The 23,707-nt window shown below is 37.3% G+C and overlaps 3 protein-coding genes across 3 annotated transcripts; 2 read left to right on the forward strand and 1 right to left on the reverse strand.

The window, feature by feature from the left end:
* Positions 1-10,145: 10,145 nt before the first annotated feature.
* On the reverse strand, positions 10,146-11,468 carry LOC148872618 (polygalacturonase inhibitor-like). Its single transcript, XM_088968210.1, has one exon. The coding sequence runs from the start codon at positions 11,448-11,450 to the stop codon at positions 10,422-10,424; it is 1,029 nt and encodes a 342-aa protein (XP_088824336.1). The 5' UTR covers positions 11,451-11,468; the 3' UTR covers positions 10,146-10,421.
* A 6,246-nt stretch (positions 11,469-17,714) lies between these two features.
* Positions 17,715-18,737, forward strand: LOC148872619 (polygalacturonase inhibitor-like). Its single transcript, XM_088967670.1, has one exon. It carries the CDS (start codon positions 17,715-17,717, stop codon positions 18,735-18,737), a length of 1,023 nt encoding a protein of 340 aa, XP_088823796.1.
* A 2,777-nt stretch (positions 18,738-21,514) lies between these two features.
* Positions 21,515-21,853, forward strand: LOC148872620 (G-type lectin S-receptor-like serine/threonine-protein kinase At4g03230). Its single transcript, XM_088970148.1, has one exon. It carries the CDS (start codon positions 21,515-21,517, stop codon positions 21,851-21,853), a length of 339 nt encoding a protein of 112 aa, XP_088826274.1.
* Positions 21,854-23,707: the final 1,854 nt, after the last annotated feature.

A 23,707-nucleotide genomic window follows, 5' to 3' on the forward strand; every position in this document is an offset into this window, starting at 1 on the left:
TACATATATATTAGCGGGGATCCCGTGGGGTGGGGATCGAAGTCCATGTGGGGTAGAGAGTGCTCTCCCCATCCCTACATTGTCCCTTCCGACGGGATGAAAATTTCCCCATCTCCATCCTCGCAGGGAGAAAATCATCCCCATCCCCACCCCATTCAAGGCAAATCCCCATAGGAATCAGGGAAATGGGAAAAATTTCCATCCCTAAGTTTGATAAAAACCCTATGTAAAAATTAATTATTGTTATTTTTTTATTTAAAAAAAATATTAAAAGCATATATAAATATAAATGATTATTAATTATTATATAAAACAATTTTATATTCTTACATGTTTCTATTGTTTATCTTTAACTTAACAAATCCCATGCATCACATAGGTTCCTGCTAGTACAAATATATAATAGTATACAATTGTTTTATATTTTAACTAGTAGGGACCCTAGCATCTTTAAAAGATTGAATAATTTTATATACTATTAATTAATTCATAAATGAATAATAAAATTTTGTTGTTAATTAACTAAAAATATTCAAAATTAATGTTAATATTTAAAATATTAATAATTGTATTTTTATTTGATGTTTGTTTATAGAAATTAATTATTGTTAATTTAATAGGAATAAACATTTTTTAATAAATTTAATTTTATTAATCATATGTATTAATTTTAATAATGGTTATTATTTTCATTATTTTTAAATGAAATTTTGGTTTACTTTAAATAAATAAAAATAATTACAAAAGCAAACATTTAATTTTATTAATTTCACTAATAATGAATAATTATATAGGAATGGCAATGGGGCTAGTTCGGGGCGGGGCACCCCATCCTTGCCCCATCCCTATTGTTGGGTGAGTTCAAGACAAGGAACCCACTCCCTGTTAGGGATAGGGAATCCTCAAATTTCCCCACCGCATCCCCGGAGTTGGGCGAATTCAAGGAATGACACCCACTCCTTATTAGGGACAGGGAATCCTTGAATTTTCCCGCCCCGTCCTTGGTGTTGGGTGGGTTCAAGGAAAGGCACCCACTCCCTATTAGGGATGGGGAATCCCTCGAATTTCTGTGCCTTGTCCCTGATGTTGGGCGGGTCTGGGGCAATGTACCCACTTCCTATTAGGGATGGGGAATCCATGAATTCTTCCCTTGAAATAAAAGAAGAAAAAAAATCATTTTATGAAACAAATGTGCATTATTGAATTTGATAGATTTAATTTAATATTATATTCTTCAATATTTTGTAAACAATATTTTTATTTTTTATAAATAAAAAATATGCTGTTATTAATTATTAATGTAAATTAAAATATTAATTAATAATTTTTATAAATATACAAAAAATTTAAAATGCATATCATGTGCAATTTAAATATTAAAATAATTATTTTATTATTAATATTTTATTTGTATAATTTTATTAATATTAAAAATCATCTTTTAATATAAATATGGACTTAATAGATTATTCGTTCTATTAATTTATAAAATACTATTTTTGAATATTATTGTTTAGAATAGTTAGAATTGTTAAATATAAACACGTCTTTTTTGTTTAAATTGTATATTAATACAAAAGAGTAATAAAATTTATTTGATTCTATTGAATAACACAAGAACAAGATAAATCCTGGCTTGATGGTTCAGGGTGTGGAGAAAGATAGCGCATGTGAATGAATTGGGTTTGAACATTTTTTATGAAGTAGAGATTCGGCGTTTTGCGCATATCATCTCGTACCAGTGCATATGGATTCGTATTAGTACAATACGAATGACTTAAAAAATACATTTCTATTCGTTGCTTATCCTGTAGCGTTATCAACAGATACACCATATCTCATACTTAGCAAAGCCTAACTTGACCATGTGCTCTTAACCGGCTTTAACTATTCATTTATTGTTTTTTAGTCAAGTCTCAGCTACATTGTATCAACGGTTCAACCATTGGTTTGGAAGCTTGGACAATCCGATCTATTCTAGTTAAACGGTCTGTTTTATTCCAACCCGATCTATTCGTTGATCATGTTTTGCTTGACAAGCACTCTATTAAATTTGCCTAGTAAGAGAAAAATCCAAACGCGTAGTTGTATTGGATAAGGCGTAGACTCAATTGTCAACATCTTTTGGTTTTAGTGGAAAACGCGTAATCAAGCTTGGTGTGTCATTGTCGCCCTTTAACTTTACCGACAAGTCTTAATGGCATTTTGTTTTATACCATATTGTCCTTTGCAACTTTTAATATATACTGCACAATTGGACATGCCTCAAGTCTTAATGGCATTCTGTTTTTTCTTTTCCTTTTTTGAAAAAGAAAAATCTTTATCAATACAAAAGAATGAAACGGTGACCTTAACCCTCACAAGTACATCAGGGCAAAATGGCTAGAGTGAAGACCTTGTAGTCATTCATTAACTTTAATCTTCATATCATCAATGCATGCGCCCTCTAGATTGAATGGCATCACATTTACAGACAAAATGATATTCAACAATGTAGATTTTAAGAGCCTACATATGTCAATGGACCGGTTTTGGATTGGACCCTGTCCAGTCTAAAATTAATTTGGACGAATTGGATGGACTAATAAGACATATTGGATCGGATCAATTCGGTCCAAAACATTTATTAGATTGGATTGCAACTGGTTCGATCGTGACAAATTTATATTGGATTGGATTGGATTAAGCCAATGTCTGGTCCATTGATATAAGATAAGAATATATGTGTCAATGGACCGGGTTTGTGTTGAAACCAATCTAAATCAAAATGAATTTGAACAGATTGGACAGTTCGGACATTGAATCAGACCGATTCAAAATATAACAAAACATTCATTGGATTGGATTGGATTGGACCTGGTCCATTTATAATGGGCTCACATTAGACTGGATCGAATTGGACCAAATCCAGTCCAATTGACACCCCTAGTTTGAAGGAAGTGGACTTTGGCTACATTTGACCTTCCTTATTTTAAGGACTTATCTCCTTTTAATTTGTAGTTAAAAACTCAACGTCCATAGAGACATTTTAACAACAAAAAAGGAGATAAGTACTTAAAATAAGAAATTCCAAATGCAGCCTATAATTCAATGTTCATAAGGGGGCATTTTAGAAATAGAGACTTAGAGGTGGAAACCATAAAATTCAATATCGGTGAGCCTCCGACTAGGAGGTATAAAGTTAAGAAGATTGGTAAACTTATATGAGTTCACATATGCGCCCCACAAGGGGGTGTCCCACAACACATCATCTTCGTGTATTGGGAACATCTCCCGATGATAGCAACATAATTAATGATGACATCATCTAGAAATATTCCCAGCGGAGATGTGTTGTGGGACGTTGTGGAGTGCAGATCTGAACTCGATGACTTATATGTAGACATTGTGGTTATTGTGGCCCACATGGCTCTAAAACTAAAAGTGTTGGGGGAAGTGGTAGAGGAAGAGGAAACACACTCGCAGCTGTTGAATCTGAGATTGTTTAGTGAGGTTTGTCTTCTTTTTATCTGGCTTTTGTTCTGCTGGGCTGTATGGTAGTTCTTTGGTGGGTTGGTGATGTAACTGTTTCTGGTCACGTACCAATTTTTGAAGAGGAAACACACTCACAACTGTTGAATCTGAGATTGTTTAGTGAGGTTTGTCTTCTTTTATCTGGCTTTTGTCCTGCTGGGCTGTATGGTAGTTCTTTGGTGGGTTGGTGATGTAACCGTTTCTGGTCACGTACCAATTTTTGTGATGTATCAATTTTTTTGGCTAAGTACCTCGTCATTTGACCTACTCCCAGGAGAGGATGGTGGAGATCCCTGGTGGTGAACTGCCTAGGGGAGGGCTATGCCGAGCTGCCCGAGCTATGTCAAGCTCCTTGAGCTATGCAGAGCTGGGGAGAATTATGCCGAGCTCCCTGATGGCGAACCGCCTGGGGGAGAGCTATGTCGAGCTCCTTGATGGTGAGATACCTTGGTGGACTCGTCATTTGACCTGCTCCTACGTGGCCTGTAACTCAAAGGGTGGTGAAGCTCCCTGGTGTAGCGCAACTCGACTGCCCTCTGCATGAGGTGATCTCCTTTCCTTCTCCCTGGTGGTGAGCTACCTTGATGGACTCGTCATTTGACATGCTCCTAGACGGCCTGTAACTCAGAGGATGGTGGAGCTCCCTGGTGCAGCGCAACCCGATTGCCCTCTGCATGAGGTGATCTCCTCTCCTTTGCAGGCGGCGGGAGCTGATAAACCTACAGGAACTCCATCTTTTCCTCCTCTTTGTAGGCGGCGGGAGTTGAGGAACCTGCGAGAACTGAATCAGAGGACCCAGGGGTATTTACCTGGCGGGGACTCTCCGATGCCTAAGTTAGCATTCTGATTGTAGAGAGCTTGGAGAGAAATGAGAGAGCTAGAGAGCAGGGATTACCTCCATTTTTCCAGTCTCTCCCCCCTTTGTCTTTGGGGGTTGGAGTCCTTATATAGTGATGTCCAATCAAATCAGGCGTAACCGCCTCTGTCAAGTCAGGCATAACCGCCTCTGTCTCTCTGCTGCAGCCATTACTGACAGAGCTGAGGTGGCGGGTGCAGGTAGCTGTTGCAGGGTACTGCTCTGCCAGGCAAGGGACAACTCTTAGAGTTGGCAGGCACGGCACCGCCTGGCGAGAGACGTGGTCGCAGGTCTCCGGATCTGTCAGGTACGGTTGTTAGGTAGGAGATCTTCCTGCGATACGCCGAGCTACCCCTAAGTGGTGAGCTACCTATGCCGAGCTGTCTGTAAGTGCCGAGCTTTTCGTAAGACGCCAGGCTGTCTATGGAGTGGCTGGCTACCTGTGGCGAGCTGCCTATGCCGAGCTGCCCCTAAGTGGTGAGCTACCTATGCCGAGCTGCCCCTAAGTGGCGAGTTACCTGTAGGTGCTGAGCTGCCCCTAAGTGGCGAGCTACCTATGCCGAGCTGTCTGTAAGTGCCAAGCTCTTCGTAAGATGCCAGGCTGCCTGTGGAGTGGTTGGCTACCTGTGGCGAGCTGCCTATGCCGAGCTGCCCCTAAGTGGCGAGCTACCTATGCCGAGCTGCTCCTAAGTGGCGAGCTACCTATGTCGAGCTGCCTGTAGGTGCCAAGCTACCCCTAAGTGGCGAGCTCTTCGTAAGACGCCAGGCTGTTTGTAAGTGCCGAACTACCCCTAAGTGGCGAGCTACCTATGCCGAGCTGCCTGTAGGTGCCAAGCTGCCCCTAAGTGGCGAGCTCTTCGTAAGATGCCAGGCTGCTTGTATGTGCCAAGCAGCCCCTAAGTCGCAAGCTCTTCGTAAGACGCTAGGCTGCCTGTAAGTGTCGAGCTGCCTGTAGGTGCCGAGCGGCCCCTAAGTGGCGAGCTCTTCGTAAGACGCCAGGCTGCTTGTAAGTGCCAAGCAGCCCCTAAGTGGCAAGCTCTTCGTAAGACGCTAGGCTGCCTGTAGGTGCCGAGCTGCCCCTAAGTGGCGAGCTCTTCGTAAGACGCCATGCTGCTTGTAAGTGCCAAGCAGCCCCTAAGTGGCAAGCTCTTCGTAAGACGCTAGGCTGCCTGTAAGTGCCGAGCTGCCTGTAGGTGCCGAGCTGCCCCTAAGTGGCGAGCTCTTCGTAAGACGCCAGGCTGCTTGTAAGTGCCGAACTGCCCCCAAGTGGCGAGCTACCTATGCCGAGTTGCCTGTAGGTGCCGAGCTGCCCGTAAGTGGCGAACTCTTCATAAGACGCCAAGCTGCTTGTAAGTGTCAAGCTCTTTATAAGACACTAGGCTGCCTGTAAGTGCTGAGCAGCCCCTAAGTAGCGAGCTCTTTGTAAGACGCCAGACTGCCTGTAAATGTCGAACTACCCCTAAGTAGCGAGTTACCTATTTGTCAAGAAACTGCACTTAATTGGCATGAGGTGCCAAATGTCATATTTTCACTGGAGGGCCAAATCCGCCCTCATCAAATGGGCTTGGACTATTTGCTAAATCTTTGGTGGGCTGGTATTAGTTATTTAGTTTGAGGGTTGCCCAGTTCTTATTATTATTATTTTTTGTGGCTGGGCATCTATAGTTTTGTAGTGATCTTTTCTTTTCTTTATAAAATTTTTATTTACTATAGAAGATTATTACTATTGTTATTAACAAGTTATTGAAACACATTCCACACGAGTGAAACGGGTATTTATATGCGCATGTGGAATGCAGGTATTGTTGTAAAAAAACAAGGGCAAAATGAAAATTGAATTTTATAATTTGTTGTCTTACTATATCAGAGTATACGGCCTTTTGAACAACTAAATTCCTGAAATGTCAACTTTTTTGTACCAATTGATTTCAGCATAAAGATCTAATAAGAGAAAACAGAGGGGGAATTGGGTGACGGGATCTGATCTCAGCAATGGGCGCCTCACTCGCACATCCACCGAGTATTGAGAATATTTCTCGTGAATATTGATTAATAAGTACTTGAAATGTTCCCAAGTGTGTGTGTGTAAGACGCATTTGTGAGGAACAGATTCGGTCTCGGGAATTGGTGGTTGTGAGGCCGCCTTCTATTCCATCCCAAGTCCTTATCCTTGTAGTCTTTTGCTGCATTAAATCCTCCCTCTACAGTCTTTACAGCTCATAAATTCCCACTTTTAGCATGTCCAGTCATAAAATCCATATTTGGAGTTGGAGGACAACCATGATAAAGATAGCTTCGGATGTATCCACAAACGGGTATTAGGAACTGATGAAAACTTACCAAGTTCTGTACATTGGGCAGCCATTTTGGATAATTAGGTAAAGAGAAAGAGAAAAATAAAATAAAAACTGATAGACAGCCCTGATTTCCTATTCATTCTCTACCGTTGTGAATTGCAGCCACACATTTTACCGCAGATAGAAAAAGTGAATAGGAAATTCCGACTGGGTGAGATCGGCTTTCCGTCAGGGCAAGCCCATGCCTATACTGTTCCAGTCGCCTTGCATCAGGAAAATCTTCCCATGAAATAAAGCATATAAGCAGAGAGATATTCTAGCTGTAAAGGATACTTGAATGGGCTTTGCCCTGACCCAAGCCGAACTCCCCCGAGTTAATAATCTGAGAAACAGAAAAGAAATCCCTACAAAATAGCATCCAGTTCTGCTTGTTGCACACCTCTCATATTGGTGGATTTGCCTCCTATACCTAGACATAGGGGTGACAATGCACCGGTTCTGAATTGGACACCATCTAAACCAAAATCAATTTGGACAGATTGGATGGACCAACAAAACATTGCATTGGACCAGCCTAGATTTAATGGTCCAACGTATTTATTGAATTGGATTGGACCTGCTCCATCCTTAACGAATTTATATTGAATTGGGTTGGATTGAGCTAATATCTGGTCCATTGATAGAAAATAAGAATATAAGTGTGGATGGACCAGGTTTGGCTTAAAACTAATCTAAATTAAAACAAACTTTGAACAGATTGAACGGTCTAATAACTGGATTAATCCAAAATATTCATTGCATTGGATTAGACTTGGTCCATTTGTAATGGACTCATATTGAACTACATCCAATGGGACCAAATGTGGTTGAATTGACACCCCTATCTAGACAGAGGAAAGAAGAAGAAAAATAAGTGTATCAAAAAATCTACCGAAAAGTACAAACAGACCCAATGCAGATTTCTGAATTTCACTGCAAAAAATATCAAAAATCCCCACTCTATATATTAATGCCCGCTTGTATTTTAGGCCTGAAAATTCCGACCCTACACTGAACCGTCATTCTCCCCAAAATCTAAGTGATGTGTGATATAGTGCCTCGGCCAATGAGTAAAATAGCCTTTGTGTGAACCGGAAGCTGCTGAATCTGTTGAGAATCAAAAAGTGTATGACAATTCGAATTGAAATTAACAGTATTGCCATGAATAAAATTGATCCAAGCAATGTTCCAAATAATTCGATCTTTAAATAATTTTTGCATTCTTAAATAGCAGTATAATGTAAAGTCAAAGCATACCAACTTAAAAGGGATGAGTTAAGATTACTATGAGGCTCAATTTGGAAGTACAAATGCAAAATTTCACATTTTCTATTATTCTGTATGTATTTTTGTTTAGCAACACAAGTAGAAAAAGAGGAAAACGAAAAGAAGCTAAATTAAGATTATCAAGGTGTTTGGTTCCACTTATATTTATTCGATAAATGTTTTGCACTTGTGTGATTGCAAAGCGGAAAAATACATTTAACGAGGGTATTTATGATATATAGGCACAATTAAGCACTACATCAACAAAATGTCAATAAACGCCTACTGGTTTCAATGCCAATAGAACTTCCTAAAACAGGAAAAATGCACAAAAACCGAAATTTGTTACATACAAATACAATTAGTAAAGCATTTACTGCCAAACATATAATAAGAAATTCTGTTTGAGCAAATAAAGCTTTATGCCAGCCAATCAACTGTCTGATTTGCATCTCATAAATAACTCTGTATCTCCTGTCCATGACCATGTCTTCCCACAATACATGAATTGAAAACATCTCATACAGAAAAGGGGGCAGAGTTTGTGTGCGGAGCAGATCCAAACATGCCTAATTGTACTGCAGCATGCGATAAGCTCCATCCATAATTTGTTACACGTGTTCCCTTTTTAGATCTTTTGCTTTTAGATTTTTCTCTTAAAAAATAGAAACCATTTGTACGGAGATTCAAATACAAGCAAACTTCCGCTGATCCGTGTTCCAATTGAATTGAAATAACATTTCGAAAATCAGAATTGAGTAGCAAAGGAATCTTTTTATTAACTTTGTCAGATATAACAATGTTTTATTCTAAAAAGGGGGAATGAAGACCTTTTAAAAAAGAGGGAATATTATAATATTTATGAGAAATGTGAAGGGAGTTTTAAGTCTTTTATCCTATTCTTTACAAAATTTATAACGGGTTTTGGATTTTCAGAATTCAAATCATTTTTACACAAGAAAATGTAAAGTCCTTTTCGACCCATGATCCCCGCAAATCATTTTTATTATTTTTATTATATATAAATAATAAATAAGTAAAATGGCATGAATAAAAATCAAGATTTCAAATTAATTAATTAAACATACAAAAAATACAAAATCTATTATTTTTTCACAAAAAAAATCAAAATATTATTACATTCAACACCTGGTATATAATTTCATATGATTTCCAACAATACACAAATAAGGAAGGATAAGTAGAAATGACAATTAGGCAAAGCAGCGCATGCCTCTTCATCGAGAATGAATTCAAATCTACCTTATCCCTGCCTCAAACCCCAGTCGGGCAGGTAATCTCAACCCTCCCTGAATTTCCCTAGCCCCATCCTTGATCCCCAAAGTTTTGGATTTTCTCAAATCCTGTCTCAAACCCTTGTAAAAAAAATCCGTTGGGATGGATAGAGGCAAGGTATCCGCTGGACAGGGCATAAAATCTAGAATAAAGTGATTGGCCACACAAACAACGATAATGGAGAAAACAAGCAGAAAAATACATTACATCACACTACAAAATTTTGAATTTCATCGTAATCTTAAATAATTCAAAATTACAAACACCTCCACCTTAAAATACCAATATCTACTCGTGTATTAGCATTCTCACAAGGCTGGCGTATAAGTAATTTTCAATGGGTTTGGTATTGGATATAGTTCTTATAGTTATTTAGCTCATCATTCTATGTTATATGCAGATAGAAAAGATATAACCATATGCAATAACTCAATGTTTAAAACATGGAGTTGTGACACGAGATGTTCCACTATGAATAGGCATGAGGCATAGTTCAAAATGCAAGAGGTGTAAGCCTCTCAAACACAATGAGGCTTAAGCCTGAGTTAGGAGGAGTAGGATTGGAAGGGGGAATCTCATTGTCTTTATTTTAAAGAATAATCTTCTATATTAAGAAAAATAAAGATGCATAACATTAGTTCCTTGTTTTCTTCTATTTCCTTCCCTTTTATTTACTTTTCTTTTTTTTTTTCTTCTCTCATTTTTACTTTGCCTTCCCTTTCTTCCCTTTTTTTTTCTTTTTTTTTTAAGGCGTACGCCTCTAACCTGCCTCATGAGAAAAGCTAAAGAGGATTATTTATTACACCTCTTGCACCAGCGCCTCTCACATCATGCCTTTTAAAACACAGTTATAGCTCATAGGTCCCAAACCAAACAGATTTTCTAAACCAAAACTCAGCACAGCTAGATATCATAATCATTTTCCCATGCAAATGCATACACCAGAACCACAGTTGTTGCTGTGCTTATAGTTAATTTTAAGATTTCCCAGTTAAATACTACACAAAGCACAGAACAGATGCACAGAAAGAAACATAAAAACATCAATGTCCTAAGTTGGAAGCAACTTATTTCCTTTTTTTTGTCTAAATCTCCGCTTCAAGATCCACCCAAGGATACTACTTCTGTTGCACTCATAGACTCTGCACGTCCGATTACTTGCATTTGCTCAGCGGCGGACCACACAAACACTGATTATGGGCAAACGAGGCAGCAGAGAACAGCTGCAACTGTCCACCCTGCGGAATCTTTCCACACAACTGATTATAGCTCAAATTCAACTTTTTCCACTTCATTTTAGTGGCCTGCTTCGGAATACTACCTCGGATCCTATTGCGTGACAAATCCAAATACGTCAAGTTCTTCGGAAATCTCACCTTGGAGAGATCGAAGTCCAGGAGGTTGTTTGACAAATCGATGAACGTCGCTTTTCCGTTCTGTTTGAACAGCATGGACGCGTCCCCCACCAGTTTATTACCAGACAATTCGAATGTCTCACAATCCAATAACCGGCCGAGCGATTTGGGAATCTCACCTGATAGCTGGTTTTCATAAAGGGCCAACCTGTACAAGTTGCTCGTGAAGCTCCCAAATGAGACGGGTATGCTTCCAGTTAGCTTATTCCGACTGAGATCAAGATCTCGTAGTTTGCTCAGATTTGAAAGAGAAGCTGGGATCGGGCCGTAGAGCTGGTTCTGGTCTAGCTCTAGGTACTCGAGGCTTTGTATATGGCCGAGAAAGTCAGGGATGGAAGTGGAAAGAGGGCTGTTGTTGATACGCAGAAATCTAAGTCTGGGGAGTTTGGTGAGGAAGTAGGGGATGGGGCCGGTGAGGTTCTTGACCCAGCCGAACTGTAAGGAATCGAGGTAGGGGAGGTCGCCGACGGCCGAAGGGATTGGGCCATTGACGCTGATATCGTAGATGAGGAGCTCCATGATGCGGTAGTTGCTGTTGGAGTCGCAGGTGACATGTTCCCAGGTACAGCAATCGGTTGTTGGATTCCAGGAGGAGAGGGTGTTGGGGTTGTTTAGTGATTTCTTGATACTGAGCAGAGCTTTCTTGTCATCTGGGTGGCAGTGGGTGGAGGCGGGGAGGATCGTAGATGGGAGTAATAAAGAGAAAAGGAAGAGGAGAGATAAAAGTGAGAGAGAATGAGGAACAAAGTGGAAGGAAGAAAATGCCATCTCTCTTCTTTCTCCTACCTAGAACTTTGTTTATTGAATCTCCACATATGATCTAGTGATCTATTTATAAGATGCTGGATTGGATGCTCTGTTTCCGTAATTCTGTTTCTGTAATAAAAAAATTATAGAATTGTGCTGTAAAAAAGTGGTGAGTTGTGAGTCTCCACAGCAGAGGGCCTGTCAAATTGTTTCTTGTCGTAGAGGTGGAGCTACCAGCGGTGGTAGCTCTGACAGGCCACGTGAACTGCTGGCGCTATGCATAGAATTCCGATTCCCTACTAATTTTATGAGCCTGGATCCCTGCATGGTTCTCGTAGGCAGGAGATCCTGCACTCTAATTGTACTCTGCTCTTCTCCCAATTAACGCAATTAAACCCATACTGGAAGAGAATTAACCTTCCAACAACTGATCAAACCTTAACCTCTATTAAAATAAATTCTTATGTTTTATTTACCCACAAAACATTTCTTTTCCCTTTCTCTTTTGCACGCCAAGGACAAATTTCCAAAAATGCAAATTTCAAATCAAGTTATATAGATTCACACCAAATATTGAACATTCGATAGCTTCCAACTTCATTTATTTGGTGATTTTGTGCCCTTTTTCTTTCCTATTATTGTGGATTAATGGAATAAAATAGTCATTTGCCAATTAAGGAAAATTTGCTTGGTTAAATAGGGATTTATTATTGATTTTTTTAAAAGACTTTCAATCAACGTTTTAAAAATTGACAAGGAAACAGAACTATTTTAGCCATCAATTTTCGAGTCAACAGTCCAACTGTTTTGGTTTGAACAGACACCTCATTTTGACAAACAAATTAAAAAAATAGTAATAAATTGTTGAATGGATTGACGGTTTAACTGCCCAAATCAACGGGTTATTGACTTTTTCAACAGTTTTGACCAAAATCGGATTTGGGGTAAAACGAAATTGGTTGCCTGGACGGTTCCTAGGCTGAACAGTCCAACCGTCTAGGTCAACAATGGTTCGAAAACCTTACTTTCAATTGAACTAAATGGCGTATATTAGCACAAGAAGCAACTTGTTCATCTCTATTTGAATTAAGAACATTGAACGTCGTCACTGTTATAGGTTTGAGGAACTTCAAACTGGAACTTGATAGGGCTAATTTTGAACATTGCACTTAATATCATCCACAAAAATGAGTCATTTTGATCGTTTATCATGTTATTTATCAAATTTATCAATTTCTGGGTTGAAAAATGGAAATGGGGAGTAAATTCCTCAACTAGGCCAAATAGATTTATATATTGTGGAGAATTCAATTAGGGATCTATAATATTTTATTGTAGAACATTACTAGCAACTTGGGAAGAATATCAGATGCAATGAACTGGAGTTCGTATCTTCAATAGATAGTTTTTACCTTGAGAATTCTAAACTGAAGAGAAGCATAAAAGTTGATAACAAATCATGTTATCTTTAATGGCTAGAAGGAATGTTTTTAAAACCGACCCAAAGAACAAATCGATCAGGGGTCCGGTTCTTGGGTCGAACGGTTGGCCCGTTCTGATAAAAAAATAAAAATAAAAGAAAGATAAAAAAGGTCAAAACTGTTGAACAATATCAACGATTCAATTACCCATCTCAATAGTCTGTTAATCAAATCAACGTTTTTTGGCAAAAATCCGATTTTGAGGAAAATTGGAACCGGTCACCTTCCTAGTTTTTTTAGCCTGATCATCTGGTCCGGTCCAATCCGGTTTTGAAAACAATGGCTAGAAGTTTTAAGATGCAAGATGCTAGTTGGTGGGTTGTTGGAAGGCTAAATCTCTTTTAACATGGGTAGGGACAGGTGGAATATTTTAATTGGGTTAGTAGAGAGGAGAGTAGATTAAAGTTAGTAGGAAATCCCAAGATTTGCTACTGATATGTGGGTTGGAAGCATTGTTTTATGAAAAAACAGGTTTTTTTTTTTGTTTGGAAACATTGTTGTTAGGTAGGACGTTTCCCGGAGCAACAACAACGTTTTTTGTTTGATACCAATGCTCCAGGAAACGTTTTCAGCACTGGTACCTATTATCCGGTGCTTCTACTATGTATATATTATCTTACATCCAATGGTGGAAAAAAATACCTATTTCATCCTATAGTCCCAATTGTTCAGTAGATTATAAAAAAAAAAAGGAAATTCAGGAAATCATGAGGAAAATGGCAAAAAAATCTGAAAATTCCAGCTTCCTTAGCAAATCTTCCCAAACTTGAAGTTCTTGAACTAGGAGGTAATAAATTGACCGGAAACATTCCTGACTCACTTTGGGTATCCCAAAATCGCTTCGTTGTAGTGGACCTTTCCCAGAACCAGCTTTCTGGTAAAATTCCCAAATCGTTAAGCCATTTCAATGCCGGTTCAATCCATCTTAGAAATAACAAGTTTACAGGAGATGCATCGGCGTTGTTCAAAACAAACGGAACGTTGTCGCGTCTGGAATTGTCATGGAATGAGTTCGACTTTGATCTCTACAGGGTGAAGCTTCCCGAGAGCCTAGAATATATGGACTTATCGCATAACCGGATCAAAGGGAGTATTCCCAAGGAGATCACAGGATTGAATTTGTATTGGCTAAACGTGAACTATAATCGACTGTGCGGAGAGATACCATTTGGCGGGAAGGTGCAGGAGTTTGGTGCAGACTCTTTCTTCCATAACCGCTGTCTGTGTGGTCAGCCACTCCCCAAGTGCAAGTAGTCGGTTCATCGTGGGTGGCGTGGCAAGCCGGCAACGTAATGGGCTTTGTTGGTAGGGAAAAAAATGGTTGCAGGTCAATGTACTTTGTTAATTAGGTTTTCTTGTGTTCGTTTCTGGGTGGATTAATGGTTGATGCACTCATCGATCAACTTAATCCTTGTGTTCATCTTTCCTTTGTTGTCCCTCTTCTTCTCTATATATTGTACCAAAATCATAGTTTGAATGAATCAAGCCTGCCAAGATATATATTTATTAAAACCTCTCTCTCACGCTTTGAGAACTACATTTAATATTAAGTTGATCAACACCAATTTCTTATATTGAGAGGTGTTCATCGAGTCATGAGACACTTTTCTCCATGAACCCATTTACATATTCTTTTCGTCAACCCTGCTTGTGATTAAAAACAATAACTTGTTAATTGTCGCAAGATATTACAATTGAAGGAATTTTAGAAGACTCTCTAGGATCAACACTTTGTTTTGGCCTAGTGCTGTTCTACCACGTACGTTTCACAAAACGATTTAGAAGACAAAATTGGTGGGCCTTGGATTGCATATAAAACAATGATGCACATGTTTTATTTTTGTTTTCAGGTTAGAGATTTTGGCTGTGTTTGGTTGTAGTGCAATTTTACTTTCAGTAACACAAATGCATGGGAGTGCAAATGAAAAAAAATTGTAAATTCTCGTTTAATTTTATTCTGGTTTAACTTTATTTTGCTTCATGTCTTAATTTACTTCATTTGTACCGTAATCAAGGTTCCATTTGTTTGATATGTAAAAAAGTAATAATTATTAGATAAAAAATGTATTTTCTGACACTTTTGTACTCTGTAAAGATAGCATTATTGTACCTATTTTTTTTATACAATTTTATGTTCTTTTGATAATTAACTTTTTGAACAAAGTTAAGACTAGGGGTGATCATGTGCTGGGCCCGGACTAGGCTTTGCACTTATGGTAATTGCTATAGCTTAGGCCCAGCCCTGGCCCAATCCGAGGTTTCGGGCCTGAAACATAATCCCTAGCCCAGGTCTATACGGGCCCGGGCCGGGTCGGACCTGATTCTAGGCCAATGTCACTAATATATAAATCATTATATATCTATATATTAAATGACATAACATGCATATAAACTTATGTTATACATTATATAATATAAAATATTACATATAATAAAAATTATACATGTCATGTTATAATATTTATATATAAAATATATAATATAATGTAAAATAACATGTATACATATGTATACATTATACACATTTTGTGTAAGTTTAAATATATGCAGGCTGGGCCGGTCCCAGAACGGGCTGAAATAATCACCCCTAGTTAAGGCATTGGAGCATAGGATAGTTGGAGCATTTAATGATGACCCACATTTTGCATCAATTTCAAACAAACAAGATGAGTGCAAAACGGTTTAAAATGTGAACTGTGTTTGCATTCATAAAACGAAAAAAGGGTAAACATGCAATGTACATATTTACATTTGCATTGCAACCAAACGCAGTCCAAACAACATAAGATTAAATTTAAAACAAGAAAAGGATCAGGATTTACACTCAAATCATTAGCACTGCCATAATTTTGCATCAGTGTAAATTCATTTGCATTGCAATTGTCTTAGGGTTGAAAAATTTTTAGGCTTCAATTTTCTAGTTAATTTAGAAAACTAGACCAAAATATTAATAATATATTTATTAATATATGTAATATATAATACATATGTTTAAATCAGTGTTTTTAACCCACCATTTGTGCGGTCTATTGAATTATTCAAACTGTCTTCCGGTCGAGATTCCATGCCCAGTTTTAGTAAAACTTGACGGATAATAAAAAACTGTTGACTTGGTAAAAAACAATTCGATCCAAATGATTGGAGCATTAATCCGTTTGACCCGGTGATCGGGTTACTCTAATGTCTAATTGTGGTGATTTTTTTTATATTTTGGGTAACTTTTCGAGATCTATGTGTTGCAAAGCATTGTGCTCCGCTATTTTTGTCAAAAAAAAAAGTTGGCCTCAAATTATAATTTTTTAAATTTTTTATAAATAAAAAATTTAAAACTGAAGTAAAAAAGATTAATTAGATATAAAATAATACATATATTATATGCATAACATAGTTATACATTATTTATTGATAAAATACATGTCTATACATACCTATACACACAAATATATATGGTGAACCATGACCCAGAGGCAAAAATGGTTTAGGCTCCAAGTTGGTTTTTAAAACATTGGTCTAAACATACGTATGTATTTATTCATTTAATATTTCATAAATTGTTGTTGCTTGTTTCAATTTTTAATTTATATTTGAGAAAGTGTGAATGAAATTAATTTATATCATAGTAATAGATGGTATATGCACTTTAACATATTTCAATATAGTATTTAAATTATATTTGTTATTTATTCAGGTATGCATCATGTTATTTGGGCTTTCTAATTAGGGGTGTAACTTGGGTGGGTCCAGCCCAAGCCCGAACCAGCCCAACCTGGAATTTTGCATGGGTTGGGCTTGGATTTTTGGTCCTCGGGCTGGGTTCGGGCCCAAGAAGTTGGATTTTTTTTTTAATTTTTCGGGCTGGGCTCAGGCCTAGCCCTTAGGTAGCCCAAGCCCAGCATGGCTCAATTATATATATTTATACATATATGTGTGTATATATGTAAATGTTTGATACATATTTACATACATACATAAATATATGAATATATATTTACATAAATACATTTATATATGTATAATTTTAGAGTGGGTTCATTGACCAATCCGAACCCAACCCGGCCCCAAACCCAACCCAACCCAAGTGCATCAAATTGTAGGGCGGGCTAGGCTTGGGCCGGGAAATTTGGGCTTGACCTCAGGATTGAGTCGGATTGGGCTTTAAGCCCAAATTTTAAGGCCAGGACTGGGTTGACCATAAACTCGGCCCAACCCGCCCAACTTGCACCCTATTTCTAATTAAGCTTAATAGAGTGGTCCAAACTGGATTAAAAACTAGATCAAACGTAATACATTAATGGTTCCGTAATACAATGGTTTGATACTAAAAATGTTTGATTTGGTCTTAAAAAATTTCAAACAATAATTTATTTGTTTCATCTGAAATTTTCTCTAAACGAAAACAAATATTTATTTCAAACGAAAACAATGGTTTGAAAATGGATTAATGCCGGGAAAAGCAAATATTATTTTAATATATTCATTTTATTGCTACAATTAACCAATGTTTTATTTTGTTGTAGTGCCACCCACCATAGCAAAGCTCCATCGCATTTGCATGATGAAACCGAAGAAAGTTTGTAGTCAAAACACAGGAGAACAAGCCATGGTTTTTTATAATCCTGTGTTTGACATCAAGCACATAGACGAAGAAACTAAGGGAAACCATATTGCATTTTCTTTAATCAGTAGCGTAATTTTCCATACAAGCTGCACATGCACCAATATGCATGCATTCTATAAATTCAAACTCTCTTTCGCTCTTTGTTGTCATTTCTGGTTCTGAATCATCACCAAGCTAGTTTTGAAGATGAAGTCTCTCTGCAGCAACACCCGTTCAGTAGTCTCTCTTTTCCATCTCTCTCTCCTCCTCGTTTCAGCTTCTCTCCCATCTCTCACCCTCTCCTCTTCTGTTCGTTGCAATCCGCATGATAAGAAGGTCCTTCTGAGAATCAAGAAATCCATAAACAATCCCAACGCCCTTCTCTCCTGGGATCCCGAAATTGATTGCTGTGATTGGGACTACATCGTCTGCAACCCTCAAACCTACCGAGTTACCCAACTCGCCTTCTTCCAAGCCTACATCCCCGGCCAAATTCCATCCGCCATCGGTGACCTTCCCTATCTTGAAACCCTCTCCTTTGATGAAGTCACCCAGCTCAATGGTACCATCCCCTACTCCATCACCAAACTTCGGAACCTCAAATTGTTTCGTCTCAATTGGACTCCATTCTCCGGCCCCATCCCTGAATTCCTCGACCAACTCAAGAACCTGGACTACCTCGATTTGGGTTACAACCAATTCTCTGGTCCAATCCCGGCTTCCCTCGGTGATCTCCCAAAACTAGAAAACCTTTACCTCAACCGGAACAACCTCACCGGAAAAATACCAGACTCTCTGGGCAAACTCAAGAGCAATCTTACTTGGTTCGACCTCTCCCATAACCAGCTTTCAGGTAAGATACCGAAGTCGTTGGGCGAAATGAACTCCAAGGCGATAATTCTATCCAATAACAAGCTGGTAGGAGACGCGTCCATGGTGTTTAAAGCGAAGGGAACAACGGAGCAGATCGATTTGTCGTTGAACCAGTTAGATTTTGATCTATCCAGAGTGAGGTTTCCGAAGACTTTGACATATCTAGACCTGTCATACAACAGGATTCGTGGGAGCATCCCCAAGCAGGTCACCGAATTGAATCTGCAATTCATGAATGTGAGTTATAACCGGTTGTGTGGGAAGATTCCGGTGGGTGGGACTCTGCAGCAGTTTAGTGTGGACTCGTTTGTACACAATAAGTGTTTATGTGGCACCCCACTGCCCAAATGTAAATAATTAGTGTGGATTCTTTGAAGCTTTGTCTCTTTACAATTTTACTTGCTCTATGTAAAAGTATGTTTAAATTTTATTTAATGAATATTTGTAATTTTTACGTACGTTGTATTTTTTATCTGTAGTGCAGACGAAAGAAATTAAAATTTAAAACCTCAAAACAAAATAAAATAAAATCCAAAGCAAAAATAAATGAAAACTTTCTAATTTCTCTTTTGTATGGTGCTTCCATACAAATGAAATTGTGTTGATGTTGGATGCTGCGACTTACAAGGCAAGGTTTTTAAAATCAAACCGGATAGGGAACTGTTATGGGTCTGTCCCAGGTCAAATGGTCCAACCATTCGAATTGAACAAATGGCCAGTTCTAACAGAAAAAAATAAAAATAAAAAATAAAAAAGCAAAAATGGTAAAAAATTATTGTCCGAGTTGACGATTCAACCAGTTTTGGTCAGTGGTTCATTTACCAAATCAACGGTATTTGGACAAAAAACAGTTCTAGGGTGAAATGGAAAGTAACCGATTTCCGATTTTTTCAGTCCATTCGACCCGTTCCAGTTTTAAAAACATTGCAGCAAGGAGATTAGAACTGAAAATTCTATTGATGACCTAGGCATGGGTGTTGATTTTCTAAATACATACAAACATTAGAGGCCCCAAAGTGGATTCCAAGGGGACAAACCCTCCCACGGGTCAAATTAGTAGGGTTGGAACTTGGAACTTGGAAGTAAGGGCAAGCTGAGGAGCTCAATGAATAGACCAAAGTGAGAGGTGGTGCTGTTATAATTGAGGCAAATATGCAAATTAAACAAATACAATAATTACAGAAACTAAGTAAATTAATGTAATTAAGTAAATTGTGTTACTAAGTTAATTAAGTAAATTAAGTGATTGTTAGTTTCCTATTAATTAAGCCAATTAAGTCAATGTTTTAAGTAATAATTTACTCTTATTTTTTGTTAATTTAATGACTCCAATTTGATAATTAAAGTCCTTGAAGTAATTTACTTGAAGGTTAATAAAATTTATCTTTTAATTAATTAATGGATTTTTTAATACCTAAAGTGGCCTTTTCAAACTTGAGAGGTGCATGTTTTAATTGGATTGGAAGTTGGAGTAGAATACATGGTATATTGTTTACAAGGTTAGGAAGTTAATATCAACTGTATGGAAGTTTACCTATCAATACTAAAATAACTATTACACGGGCAAAGAAGATGAAGCAAATGGGTTATTTTGACCCGTTTGACAATCAAATATAAATAAAATTTCACTGAAACACCTGACCGAATTATTACTCATTCAGATTTATTACCATTTATAACTTTTCTTGGCTCGAGACTAAGAAAGAAAAAGTAAGAGAAAATTAAGCAAAGTAATATTAGGTTAATTAAGGTAAAAAAATTTAATTAATATATGTTATTTCATTATTATATTAGATGATTAGATGACAATTAGATTTTTATTTTTATTTTTCATTAAAAGATAGAAATTTTATTAAATAAAGCATACATTGTTTAACAATTAAATTGAAAGTGAAATAAAATGAATGTAAATTAATAAATGTGTTTACAAATTTCAAAATGATTAAATTATTAACATATGCTTAGTTGGACACTAGAATGATTAAATAATTGGGAAAATAGTTGAATAATTAAAAACAAAATGATTTGATAAAATTGATTAAAAAATTAATAAAATTGTAAAGGTTAAAATTAATTAATATTAAGGAAAAATTCCCAATAGGTATCCTATACTTTAGGTCATATGTCAATTTAGTACATAAACTTTAAAAACCTGACAATCTAGTACCCAAATTTCTGAAATGCAACAATCTAGTACCTACTATTAATGGATTATCCGTTATGTTCACGTGATAGCATGTGCAATTTAAAACTTTTAAAAATGTCAAAATTAACCTTGAACATTGTTCATCATCTTATTTGTCAAGAAAATGAAACAGAGCCCAAACTCTCAACAGTCCATCATCATTTGATGACAAAAATCCAAGAGCCAAAAATAAGGATTCTTCGCTCGCTATCCTTGCAAGAGCCCAAAATAAAGGAAGCGACAAACTCATGTTTTTAAAACCCAAACTTCTATCAGAGTCCGAATCTGTTAAACCTTTTTTTCTTGACTCTCGTTTCTGCCAGAGGCAGATTGGAATTGGGTTTTTTTACTCTGGTAATTCTACCAACAACCGGTACCTGGGGATTCGGTATCGCGGTGTCTTCTCAAACGCTTGTGTGCGGGGCCAACAGAGACCACCCAATTCCAAATTGGAATGGAGTGTTTACCATCTTCGGGGATGGAAACCTCCAGATTTTAGATGAAGGAAAAGTAGTTTGGTCTACAAAGGCTGCAACTGCAACCACTAACACCACCGCTACTCTCTTGGATTCTGGGAACCTTATCCTGACGGCAGGAGCAAGAGGAGGAGGAGGAGAGAATGGGAATCACAACCCGATATGGCACAGCTTCGTTTATGATGAACGCAACCCATCGAATACGTTCCTCCCAGGAATGAAGCTGTAGGCAAACAAGATGCTAAGATCATCTGACAGATGAGTATGATCCAGCACCAGGAGCATTCACATTTGAGCATCATGATAATGGATCAACCGTCTATTGGAGAAGTGGATCATCGGATTGATTATCTTTCTTAGTGACCTACTTGCTATCAAATTACAGTGTCGATGCCAGTGATTATTCCAATGGAAATCTGTTGGACCGACTCACAAGGAAAAGTATTAACCCATCCCAAGTCAATAGAAGCGTAATGAATTTCAATTACAGGAACACAAGGCTGAGAAGCCATGCGTGGGAATTGTTATGGTCGTTACCGAACAACAACTGCAACGTCCACAAAGCTTGTGGTGCCAACGCTGTTTGCAACGTCAATAATACGCCGTCATGTGAATGCTTGCCTGGGTTCCGTGCCCAATCGCAGGAAGATTGGGATTCCGGCAACCATTCCGGTGGGTGCACGAGAACCACTGCAAATAACGAGGTATGGAAGGAAGACTTCGCCCCTTTTAATATATTGAATGTAAAGGAAGCAGAGTCGTCGCAGTTTGAACCTAAGAATGAGGCCGAGTGCAGACAAGAATGCGTTTAACAGAGGCTGCAAAGCTTATTCGTTTGAAGCTTCTGATAACCCCATTTAATATATATATATATATATATATATATATATATATATATATAAGATTACTGTAACCCAATTTTTATTATAAATGTTGTTAATAAATAGATATTTACTTAAATTTTACTTCAAATTAAAATTATAAATACTGTTAATAAATATAGTATTTATTGTTATATTCAAAATAAATAAAAATGTTATTAAAAGTATTGTTATTGATTATTTAATAAAATATTATAATTACTAACTATTACTAATAAATACTGTTAATTTAATTTAATTTTGGTAATTATTAATTTAATGAATATTGTTAATAAATCCTATTCATAAATTTAATAATTACTGTTATATTAAAAATAATTAAATAATATTATTAAAACTATTATTAATGATTATTTAATTAAATAGTATAATTACTTACTATTATTGATAAATGTTGTTAATAACGTTCTAACAACCAACTCTTTGATCATTTAGTTCCAATGGGTGGACCATTCTAACAACAAAAATTACAAGAAAAAAATTATGGAACCATTTTGGCCATCGGTTTTCAAGTTGGCAGTTCGATCATCCAGTTTGAACGGATAGTCTATTCTGACAACAAAAATTATAAGCAAAAAATTGAGCTTGTGATGTCCATTAAGTACTATCATACGTGTTAACTCATTTGAGTGTGTGACTCATACAACCCGAAAACATAACCATTTTGGCCATAGGTTTTTGGATCAACTATTCGGCTGTTCAGTTCGAATGGACGGCCCGTTTTGACAAGAAAAGTTATAAGCAAAAATTTACGGAACCATTTTAGCCACCAATTTTCACATTAACGATTTGATCATCCAATTCGAATAGACGGTCCGTTCTGACAATAAAAATTACAAGCAAAAAATTGAGTGTGTGAGGTCCATTGAACACTATTATACATGTTATGTCATTCAAGCGTGTGACTCATACGACCCAAAAATGGAACCGCTCTGGCCACCGGTTTTCGGGTCAACAATTTGACTGCCTGGTACAAATGGACGACCCATTCAAACAACAAAAATTAGAAAAAATAAAAAGATAGCCAAAAACCATTGAATGGGTCAATGGGTTGACGATTCGACCACTTAGGTCAATGGGTCATTGATCGATTCAATGGTTTGTTTGGATAGTTTCCAATGGAAAAAAAAAAAAAACGAATGACCCATTCTAACAACAAAAATTACATGCAAAAAATTTAGTGTGTGAGGTCCATTAAGCATTACCATACGTGTTATGTCATTTGAGCGTGTGACTTTACAACCTAAAAACGAACCCGTTCTGGCCACCGATTTTAGGGTCAATGGTTTGACTATTCAGTTCGAACGGGTGGCCTGTTCTGATAATAAAAATTAACAAAATAAAAAATGACCAAAAACTATTAAACAGGTCAATGTTTCAACGGACTGGGTCGATGAGTCATTGACTAGTTCAACGATTTTTTACTACAAACAAAGATTAGGATAAAACGGAACTAATTACCTAGATGATCCATTAAAAAAATAAAAAACATCCGAAAAACATTGAGCAGGTCAACTAATCAATAATTCAACTACTTAGATCAATAGATCTAAGTATTAATCATTAAATGGTCAAATGACGTGGAGCTCATCTCGCAACCAACTCGACTTTGATCTGACGAAGGTGAAGTTTCCAAAGAAGTTAAAAGTTTTAGATTTGTCCCAGAACCAGATTCACGGCAACATTCCGAAGCAGTTAATTAATAAGTCGGATTTGGAAAGCATGGATTTGAGTTATAATCAGCTGTGCGGAAAGATTCCGTTCGGTGGGAATGTGCAGAAGATG

The sequence above is a fragment of the Nelumbo lutea genome, chromosome 2, assembly GCF_056320005.1.
Source record: "Nelumbo lutea isolate HS-2025 chromosome 2, American lotus-T2T, whole genome shotgun sequence".
Lineage (NCBI taxonomy): Eukaryota > Viridiplantae > Streptophyta > Magnoliopsida > Proteales > Nelumbonaceae > Nelumbo > Nelumbo lutea.